Genomic DNA, 11,479 nt, shown 5'->3' on the forward strand with positions numbered 1-11,479 from the left:
TGGTGTAGGACCCTTGGTATCCATTAGCTCTGAAGTTCAGGCCTTAGTTGTCGCACAATTCTCACCATCTTGTCAATTCAGTGTTACCAAATTGAAGTACCCATGGCCCAAAGAACTATTTGTATTTTAATCTATTGCATCTACTATGAAAAACAAAGCATGGAATTCAATAGCAAAGAAGGCTGCGTCAGGGTGAGTAGAGTGGAGGCTACCAGGTGCGACCTCATTCAGGGGCACTGAGGACCTGGCCAGATGTGGTAAGCTGTGCACACTGAGGCAGTGAGGATCGGAAGGAAGGGAACAGTGAGGATACCCATAGTTGCTCAGTGGGTGCCCATAGTCCTGCTAGGTCTCAGCTTTGAAGCCCTGGCAATGTTAGAATTACCTGGGAGGCTCTAAGGACTGCCGCCAGTCACAGTTCACTCTTGGCTGGTACCTCAGGCACAGAGGGCATCTGTAGCTTGTAGAAGTTCCCAGGTGATCTCATTCAATGGAGAGGCTGAGGGATGCCTTCAGTTTAAGAAAGGGCCTCTATTCTTATTCCTTGGGATATGATAGATTTTTAAGCATGTTAATTTATCTTTATGTAGGATCTCTAGAGTAAAAGGGAAAGTGATAAGATAATAAGGTGTATTGGCTCATTTTCTTTTGCTGTAACAAAACACCTGTGGTACATGACAGACAAAAGAAGCTTGTTTGGCTCCCAGTTTTGGGGACTGAAACCTCAAGATCTGAGGAACCCCATTTGTTCTTCTCCCCCAAGGTGAGAGTCTCTGGCTACATCAGAACATTGTGGGTGACATCATGGTGACAGCCTGTGTCAGAGGGAGAGGGCAGCCACATGGTGAGACAGAAAGGGGGAGCTTCAGGCTTGCTGTTCAAGTAGCAACTTGCTCTCCTGGAAGCCAAGCAGCCCCATGTAAGGAGAACTACATCAATTCTTCTTGACACCAGTGCTTCCAGTTGCCCCAGTCACCACCTAGAAGGCCCCAGGTCTCAAAGTTCCCATAACTTCTCAACCTCACCATTCTGGGAGGAAACTTAGGGCACACGAGCCTTTGGGGGACACAACGACACCACATCTAAAACAAGCAAGGGAACGCAGGATGCCATTCAGACTGTTACCCAGTTTGGCGGGGGTGGTCTGTGGGGCTCCTCTCCAGGGCCTTGATGTCTTAGACAGAGAAATGGACAGAACACATAGAAAAGGCAGCAAACGTGTACCTTTACTGAAGGCAAAAAGAGGTACACTCTACAAGAAGAGTGGGCTGGTGAACAGACTCAGAGGCCTGAGGATACGGGAAAGGGATCTTCTGCATCCAAAGTTCCGGCCTTGGCTTCCCCCTCATGCACATAATGCATTGGGAGAGTTGTCCTAACTCACTTCACCTGGTGCCAGCTTTAAACTGTCCTGTAGAAAGACTTGCTTGGTTTCTGACCAGGTGTAGGATTGAAAATATCACTTTCCCTTTGGTCCTACCAATAGTCCCACCAGATTCAAACAGACTGAAAAATACTGCTCTCTGATCGGTTCCTTGTACAGTGCTTGGGAGCCAAGTCATTAAGGGTACCGTGTTCTGCATGACCTCTGGCTTTTTGTGACCTTTGACACATTCCCTCCAGTTTTCTGGCCTGCCCACCCTTGCCTGTCTCAATATCACAAGTCAAAATTCAGAAGCAGACTTTGCACATCAAAGACAGGACTTTGTTCTTGGCGGTCCTGCCCATTTGAGCCTCTCTTTTGCTCTCTCCAATACCTGCAGCAGGTCACCAATGCTAATTTTACCAGGGATTCCCCTGCAGGGTGTCAGCTCCTCCCCTCTGCCTGCCCCTGTGTGGCTCTAGCTCCAAAAAATGAAATCTTCGTCTGTTAAGTATTTACCCCTTCTTTAAAATTCCTCATTTTTTCAAAACTAAGTTTCAATGTCAAGTTCATAATGCTTGTACAATAGAAAGACAGGCAATACAGTATAAACATGTAATTTTAAACAGAATTAAAATTAGAAATGCTCAGTTTCTTGTTGAGGGTGTGTTGAGTCCTGGCAGCGGGACGAGGGGCGGCTGCAGGCTGAGTGCAGCTCACTCCCAGGCACGCGTTCAGATGAGTGTGCAAGAACACGAGCACAGGAAGCTAAGGGGGGACGTTTCCTTCCACGGGGAAAACCGGCCCATCCCGCACCCCATGTGTTCACGCCCAGTGTTCATATTTCAAAGCATTAAAAATGAAATATATGCAGAAACGGAACCAACAGCATAATTTGTATAAGAAAGCTGAGGCGCAGTACTGACACCAAATAAACACCGGACTACTCAGTCCTGAGATGATCGGACTCGCCCTGTAATCTGATGGGACTGCAATGACCATTCAGCCGGTCAGGGAGGAGGAGTAGAAGGAGCTGACGGACGTGCCAACACTGTGACAGGGCTTCTCACTAATCCTCGGAGTGGCCCGACTGGGCGCTCTGAGCTCCGGTTTACAGGGGAGGAAACTGAAGCTCACGGAGGTGAGCCGGCACGGCGCAGGGCACACAGTAGGCACTGAGTGTTACCTGGATGGGTGGCAGGAGGCACAACTAGCAGGAAGAGCCGGGGTTCGGACTTGCTCCATCGTGCCGCAGAGCTCACACTATTCCGTCACGGTTCTCTGCCTTCCAGGGGAGACTGCGCAGGATCATCCTAAACCGCAAAGAGGGACCACGGCGAGTGTTAAAGGGTAACGAGCCCAGCAACCTGTGATCTCCACCTTCATTTCGCAGCCATGTCCATCTCAAAATGTGTGCTTGTGAAAGGGTGAAAAAATAAAAACAAAAAGCAAAAGATTTTCAAGGGCTTTTACAATTACTTAACGTTCATGGTACAGGGAAACAGGAAAAATCCATGTGAAACCATCATATGCATATGTAACAATTTCTTAATATAGCTCATCCCTTTTTTATTGAATTCTGCCAACTTCTTTAAAACATTCCCTATGAAAACTTCATCCAAAATGTGTTTCTCTAATTTTATGAATGTTAGGTGTTATGTCATTTTTTCTTTGCTCCACACTTACAGCAAAAACATTATTAAGGGAGGGCAGCGGTACAGGGAAAAAATGAAAAACAAGATCTCTCATGTAAAGGTACAAGATTCCAATGATGAATCTAACTGTACTGTATACTTTAAAAGCACCAATAAACTCCATGGAAAAAAACATTATTGGAAAATGCTGAATAAAATGTGGCATTCTTTCTTAGCTGTTTTGTATCCTATGTTAAAATATTGTATAACTCTAAAGGTTTAAAAAATAATTTTAATATTTTTTTTCTGTATGATTGCCTGTCTACTATAAATGAACTACCTATGGAATTAAAGTGTTTTGGTATCTCAAGTATAGAGGGCCAAGAATGTAAGGGAAGTATAAATATAAAAACTCTAAAATGATTAACTTTGAATAGACATTAAAATATTACAGATTTGGCATATTTAATGCTTACCAGGCAGAAAAAAAGGGTTAAGTTTTATTCTGTATTTGGCTACTATATCTTCAAGACAACTACTTACTTACCATTATTTTTCAAAGCATTATGTTGGGTAGGCTTTTATTGGGATAAAGGGTTTATAAATCATGACCTTCCTCATCCAAAACCAAACAGAAATGAAGACTCACAGATGTTTATTACAGAAGATGGTGGCTGGAAACAAAGGCTATGTCTAAAAAGTCACAGGACCATTAAAATGAACAGGGCTTTGCTCCATTCAAGATCTAGCATCTGATAATCTAATTTGATAAATCAAACTGGATGTTCCTTTCTGATTGTTTAGTTACAAATTTGGTTGTGTATTGGAACAATTTTTATTTTACCTGAATATTAAGTGAAAAACCATTGGGTTCTAAAGACAGATTAATATCTGTTGAACTTGGGTTGAAAACTATCCAAGGGAAATACTTAACTATTTGGGAAAGCAAATTTCTAAAGACTCAAAATATTACAAAACAAGCTGTTTAAAAAAAACATACACACACACTTTTAACTAGAAAAGATTTAAAAAATTTATTAGAAATTACAAAAAGTCCTTACCTTACAAAAAATTATCTATATGACAAGTTTAACAAGGCTGACATTCAATGGAGAACAATAAATTTGCCTTTAGCAATCAGAAAAACTTCAGCCATTCTTCATCTATTATTTTAAACATCTCTTATTAAAGCTCGTGGTTTGAATGAATGTTTTGTGTGTGTCTTTGATGCCTTCTTTGCATCAGAAGATGCTAATATAGTCTCTTTCTTGGTTAACCTTCAGTACTCTGTACAAGGTGTTCTGAAACACTGTGGTGAAGTAAGGCCTTGCATCCCTGAGCAGTGTGCTGCAGAGGGAGGGGTTGGCTGAGTTGGAAGGGTCTTCCAAGTCCCAGATTTCCAGCATACTGCAACCCGGCCTGAAAAGAAAGGACATGAAAATATTCACGTAAAAATGTGTTCAGACACAGAGAAGTATATAAATATAAAGTATTTCTGACATTTCCTAACTTATTTAACAAAGATTTTAAAGTATCATTTTTTAAATCACAAGTTTAGCATTTAGAAATAATAAAAATGAAGGCTGTTGCCTTCCTAGGTCCCACTTACCCAGATCCTATGACGTGTCCTAATAATAATAGTTCCATGTACTTTCAGAAGAACACATTTAGAAGCTCACTTTTAAAATGAAATAAACACATTTTCTAAGTATCATCACCATTCAGACATAAAGGTACAATACATCTGTGGAATGAGATGATTAAAGAAAAACTAATAGAATTCCTGATGAAGTCCATGGTTTTGAGCACAAATTGCCTTGGATTAGTAGGGAACCACACTTTATAGCAGAGAAAGAAAGTTCTTGGGCCAAGTTTGTTTTGTTCAGCCCGTTCTCATTTGGGTGTCTCTGTGAGTGGGCTGAATGAGGCAATGCCCTCACTGGAGAGGAGCTCTGCAGGGAACTCATCAAATGGAAGGAGCCAGAAAAAATTAATTTTTAACATCTACATTTAGTTATAATTTAAGTACTGTTAAATTTACCCATTTCTTGTACAGGTCTCCTTTGTGCCTTACATAATTCAGAATTCCATATACACGAAATAGGTAAGCTTCATTCCTGGCTTCTTTATCTTAGCATTTATTTTTAGGCACCAGAGATCGAACTAAGGACCTTGCACTTGACAGGCAGGTGCTGTGCTGCTGAGCTAAATCCACGGCCCATACCTTAGCATGCTTTTAATATTTATATCTTAGATGTTGTGGTGCCTATAGTTCCTTCATTTTCATTGCCAAATAATATTTTGCTTTATGCAGGTGCCATTATTTGATTATTCATTTGCAAGTTAATGATCATTTGAGTTTTTGGTGATGATAAAAGAAGTTGCTATGAAAACTCATGGACGAGGATTTCTTGGACTCATGTCCAACTAACATACCTCAGTTGTTTCAGTCATAGAATTGCTTTATAAGCAACTTCAAAATGTTTTCCAAAGTGAATGTACTATTTTTCATCAACAGTGTAAGGAAGTTCAAGTTGTTTTATGTTCTCGCAAACATTTGGTGTGTTCAGTCTTTGTAATTTCATTCATTCTATTGCCAGGCATCACCCAAAACATCTTTTTTTTTTGGTACTGGGGGTTGAACTCGGGAGCTTACACTTGCAAGGCAGGCGCTGGAACCACTGGACTAAATCCCCAGCCCACCAAAACATCTTTATTAGAATATCTACTCAAGTATTTTGGCAAATTTTGTGTTGCTTCTTACTACTGAGGTGTAAGACCTTTTTACAGATTCTGGATAAAAAGCCTTGTCTGACTTTTAGCAGATTTAATAATGCATAAAAGATCAATAACGACTCAATATATGGTACATATGTAGTTTAGAATTTGATATACTTGATAAAGTATGTACCTGTGAAAACAAAGCCCAAAATAATGAATCTGCCCATCTCTCCCACAATTTCTCTAATGCCTTTAAAAATTTTGGTCTGGTCCCACGCAACTCCCTTTCCTGGGGAAATACATACATGCTTCTTGTCACTACAGATTAGTGTGCATTTTCTGGGATTGTGGCTTGCTTTCTTTTCTTTCATGGTCCTTTTAATCAAAATACTTATTTTGACATTTATCCATATTTTTGTATTGAGTTCAATCTTTTTTATTGATGAGTATATTGTCCAAACATTCCAATAATGTGTTTACTCATTCATTTGTCCATAGATATTTGGGTTGTTTCCAGATTTTGAATGTCGCAAAACTGAACTGCAGTGAACATTTGTGAACAATTGTGGGTATGAATGTATGCCTTTCTTTGATCTTTTATAAATGTAGATAGTAGGTATATGTTTGATTTCTTACAGAATTGCTAAACTGTCTCACAAAGTGGGTGCACCATGTTACAGTCACATAACCAGTGTGAGAGCTGTAGGTCTTCACAGTGTCTGCAATACTTGCAGATTTTTTTTTAAAATTTAGTTAATGCATTAGATATTTAAGGGTATCTCATTATCATTATAATTTAATTGGGTTGTTTCTATGTTTTGAGTTCTTTATACATCTAAAGTTCTTTATCAGACATAGGCTTTAGTTTGTTTGTTTGGTTTTTTGTACCAGAGATCGAACTCAGGACCTTGCACGTGCAAAGCAGGTGGTGGAACCACTAAGCTAAATCCCAGCCCTCAGACATAGGCTTTAAAAACATTTTCTCCCAACTGTAGCTGATTTTTAATTTATTCCTAATGGTATTTATAAATGGTCAGAGTTTATAGTTTAATGACCCCTTATTAGTGTGTTCTCTCACAGATCATGTTTATGGTACTGGACCTAAAAAATCTTTTCTGCTGGGTGTGGTGGCACATGCCTACAATCCCAGCACTCCAGAGGCTGAGGTAGGAGGATCACAAGTTTGAGGCTAGTTTGGCCTACATAATGAGTTCAAAACCCACCTGAACTACATAGTGAAACCCTGTCTAAAAAAACGAACAAACAAACAAATGACATCTTTCCCTAAACTAAGGTCACAATGATTTCTTCCAGAACTTTTATATTTTCAGATTTATAGTTCTATGATCCACAGTTAAGTATTATATATGATATGGAGTAAAAATTGAAGTTTTGGGGGGTTTTTGCATAAAGACACCAAGTTGTTTAAGTACTACTTGTTGAAAAGGCACATTTTCCACTGAAATGTTTTTATATATTTGTCAAAAATCTATTGTCCTTATGAATATTTTTTTCTGGTTGCTCTCATTTCATTCATCTATCCTGACTCCAAAAGCAAGCACTGTCTTGGTTTCTGTAGCTGTAGCTGAGTTTTTAAATCACATCATAGTAGCCCTAGAAACCTGTTCTTCTCTTTCAATGTTGTTTTGGCTCTTCCAAGTCCTTTGTACTTTGTCAGTGAGCTAGAGAATCAGCTCTTCAAGTTTCATTCCTGCTGGGACATGGACTGCAACTGAATTGAACCTGTAGATCAATTTAGGGAGAATTGACAACTTGGTATTCACTATTTTGATCCATGACCATGATATTTTATTTCTCTTGATAATGTTTTGCCATTTTTAATGTGCAGGTACTATATGTCATATATCTAATATTTGTATGACTGTAAATATCATTTAAAATTTCAATTACAAATTGTTGTTAATTAAAATGAGAAATGATTTTGTATCCTGTATTCTTGCTGAAGTTACCTGTTATCTCTCATAGTTTTCTGGTACTTCCATCAGATTACTTATAGATGGTTAAGTTATATCTGAAGAGACAGATTTACTTCTTCCTTTCTAAGTGGTATGCCTTTCAGTTTTTTTTCCTTGTTTCATTCCTTTGGCCCTATCAATCATTACACTGTTTATTGGTAGTGAGAATGGAATTTCTCTTCTTGTTCCTGACTTCAATGAATTGTCTTTTGCCTTTGATTCTGATGTAAGTTGTACTTTCTTCATAGATGATCTTTACCAGGCTTAGCAAGATACCTTCTATTTTTAGTCTCTAAACATTTGGAGATTTTTAACACATATTTTTGTTTCTTATTATTTTAATTTCCTTATAATCAGAATATATTTGTGTGATGTAAATCATTTAAAATCTGTTGAGACTTAGTTTTATGTCCAGAATATGGTCCTTCTTTGTAAATACTATAGTATGTTTATGCCTACGAATGCCTACAGTATGTTCTTGAGTGTGTTCTATAAATGTCAATGGATTCATATTTGTTGACAGTTAAGTTTAACTAGTTTGTAGAAGACTTGAATGATGTATATTCCTAAGAGGGCTGTTAAAATTTCTGACCATATCATGGGTTTGTCTATTTTTTTCTTTACAATTCTATCAGGTTTTACTTGATGTATTTAATAATTGTGTTAACTGGTGCATCAGTATGTAAGGCTGCAATATCCTCTTCAAAAACAAACCCCTCTTCATTATAAAATGACCGTGCTTAACTGGGATAATATTCTTTGTATTCACATGTAGTTTATCTCATAGTATAGCCAGTCCATCTCTCTTTTGACTAGCAGTAGCAACATATGTCCTTTTTCTGTCTGTTAACTTTTTTTTGGGGGGTGGGTTTTATGAGACAGGGTCTCACTATGTAGTTGAGACTCACCTGGGACTCACTTTGTAGCCCAGGCTGGTCTTGAACTCACAGCGATCCTCCTGCCTCAGCCTCCTGAGTGCTGGGATTACAGGTATGCGCCACCATGCCCGGTGTGTCTGTGGACTTTTAACCTATTCATTTCTTTATATTTAAGCAAATTTCTTAGAAGTAGTATATAGTATGGTCTTACTTTATTAAGCAGTCCTCCAATTCCTGATTTTTATTAGTGACATTTTGTCTTGTACTAGTTTGCTATTGATACTGACAAATCACCACAAGCTTTGTAATTTAAAACAAAATATATTGATTCTCTTTCAGTTCTGGAGGGATGAGCTCCAAAGTCAAGATGTTGGCAGGGCTATGGGCATTCTGGAGGCTCCAAGGGAAAATCCGTTTCCTTGCCTTTTCCACATTCTGCTTTCACAGTCACAGCACCACCTTCGCCTCTGTCTCCCTTGCATCCTCATAGAAGGACCCTGTTCTTACACTTCCTACCTGGGGAGCCAAGGTAATTTCATATCTCAAGAGCATTCATTTAATCACAGTTCCCCGGTATTCAGATGTGAATGTCATGGAGGGGCCATGATTTAGTATAAAAGACCATTCCCATGTAACCCGACCACTGATAATGTTAGATATAAATCTGTCATGTTGCTGTTTTCTATTTGTCCCATTTGATCTTTATTCCTTTTTTCCACTTTCTCTGCCTTCACTTGTATTAAACATTTTTTATGATTCCATATTAAACTTATTTTTTGCCTTCTTAGCTATAAGTCATTGTTTTGTTATTTCACCAACTGCATTCGCATTTATAATATATACTGTATAGACAGCTCTTATGGATGTTTGGATTTTTTTTTTTTTTGAGGCACAGCCTCCTTTTGTAATTCGGGCTGGCCCTGAACTCACTATGTAGCCCACAAAGCGAGGTGGTCTTCCTGCCTCAGACTCCCAAGTGCAGGGATTACAGGCATGCACCACCGCACCTGGCTTGGACTTATGATATTTTGACTTTAAGATGTTGTGAAAGAGATATGCATGCTGTAGAATCCATAGTTTGACTTTTTACCTTTTCCGGGGTGAGTAATTTGTGATACAATATTCTTTTGAGATGGCTGGTAAAGGCAGTTAGCCACAGTGGCCAGTCAGCATGTGATGGGAAGGACAGAATAATGGATCTTCTATCATTATTTTGGTGTGGCTAGACTATGATATTCAGTAGGTTGGATGTGTTAAATGATTTTTCCACTTAGGATACTTTCAACTTACAATGGGTTTGCGGGGACATAACCCCATCTTAGGTTGAGGAGCATCTGCACTGAGTTGCCAGTACTGTTTTATATGTGACTTTTCATCTTTTCACACTCCAGCACCTTGACTAAACACCCATGTGAGCATGTAGGTGAGACATTTAACACCCTAAAATAGGTTTTATGTTAAATGATTTAACAAACTGTGGGCTAGTGTAAGTGTTCTGAACATGGTTAAGGTAGTCCAGGCTAAGCCATGATGGGTGGTAGTACAGGTGCATTACATGCCTTTTGGCTTACATTTTCCACTTATGATTGGCTTATTAGGGTGTAGCCCACTTTAGGTTGAGAAGCATTTGTAAGTATGTTATAAAAACCTTACAATTATATATTTTTATTTCCCTACACACAGATATATCCTACTGTCACAGTACATTTTAATTAAACATGCTATAAATGCCATAATACACTTATTTTCCCTTAATCATATAATTATCTTTTCTAAGATTTACACAAGGAAAAACTCTAATACCGGCCTATATGATACCATCTGCATGGCTATTTGTGCCTTCATGTCTATTCATGCTTCTGCGCTGTGTCAGTTTTTTTCTACCTAAAAGACTTTAGTTTGCATCTCTTATAGTGCAGGTCTTCTGTTGATAACATTTTTCAGCACTAGTATGCTAAGAAAAGTCTATTCCATCTTCATCAAGATATACTTCAGCTGCACACAGAATTATAGGCAGAATTATTTTTCTTTTAGTACTGCAAAGATGATCCATTGTCCTTTTTCAATTGTTTCTGAGCAGAAATGTGCTGGAAATTCTCTTCCTATTCCACTGTTCCTACATTGTTTTCTAGCTGCTTTGAAGATTTTTCTTTTAATCACTGGTTTAAGAAACTTAATATTATGCTCCTTGGTATAATTTTCTTCATATTTCTTGTATCTGGGGTCTGTGGCCCTTTTTATTTTATTTTTTTTTCAGCTTTAATTGAGTTTATTGGTACATTTTAGGGATACAGTACAGTTACATTCATTGTTGGGATTTTGTACCTCTACATGACAAGTCTTGATTCTCATTTTTTCCCCTTACCTCTGCCCTCCCCTCATCCCCTCCTCCCCTCCCCATCTACAAACACTTTATTTTCATCTTTTCATTCTCTCACATTTTTTCTTTTCCCTTTTTACTCTTCCCCTACACATCCCACCTTCCCTACACCTTTAGCTCCTTTGTTCCCATTTCTAAATGTCAGTAATCTTATTAGAATCTTATGCATTGTTGCAGATTATTCACACCAGGGAAACTATTCGGTATTTACACATGTGGGACTTATTTATTTCACTTAGGAGTATATCTTCAATATGTATCCATTTTCCCATGAATGAATCTATTTTCTCGTTCTTTATGGCTGAGTAATATTCCATTTTATAGAAAAACCACATCTTCTTTATCCAGTTTCCAACGGATGGGCAAATGGGCTGTTTCCAAGATTTAGCTATTACAAACTGTGCCGCTATAAACATGGGTGCACATACTTCTCTGTGATATGATTCTTTTAGTTCTCTTGGAAAGATACCCAACAGAGGGATGGCTGGGTCAAATGGAACCTCCAGTCCAAGCTCTTTGAGGTATCT

At 38.5% G+C, this 11,479-nt stretch overlaps 1 protein-coding gene across 9 annotated transcripts in view; it reads right to left on the reverse strand.

Moving 5' to 3' along the window:
• The window catches only part of LOC104873674 (probable C-mannosyltransferase DPY19L2), a 69,543-nt gene that overhangs the window by 8,891 nt on the left and 49,173 nt on the right, over positions 1–11,479 (reverse strand). For 8 of the 9 annotated variants that reach the window (XM_010640474.3, XM_010640473.3, XM_033764836.1 and 5 more), the window contains 2 exons: positions 4,059–4,416; positions 2,550–2,676 (listed from right to left, as the gene is read on the reverse strand). In XM_010640474.3, coding sequence (XP_010638776.1) covers positions 4,239–4,416 — 178 coding nt within the window. In that variant the 3' untranslated portion in view covers positions 2,550–2,676; positions 4,059–4,238. Of the gene's footprint in view, positions 1–526; positions 544–2,549; positions 2,677–4,058; positions 4,417–11,479 lie in introns of those variants that run through there. The other variant, XM_010640471.1, reaches the window with a different exon arrangement.

Source organism: Fukomys damarensis, unplaced genomic scaffold, assembly GCF_012274545.1.
Source record: "Fukomys damarensis isolate Sample0158 unplaced genomic scaffold, DMR_v1.0_HiC HiC_scaffold_17, whole genome shotgun sequence".
NCBI classification, from domain to species: domain Eukaryota; kingdom Metazoa; phylum Chordata; class Mammalia; order Rodentia; family Bathyergidae; genus Fukomys; species Fukomys damarensis.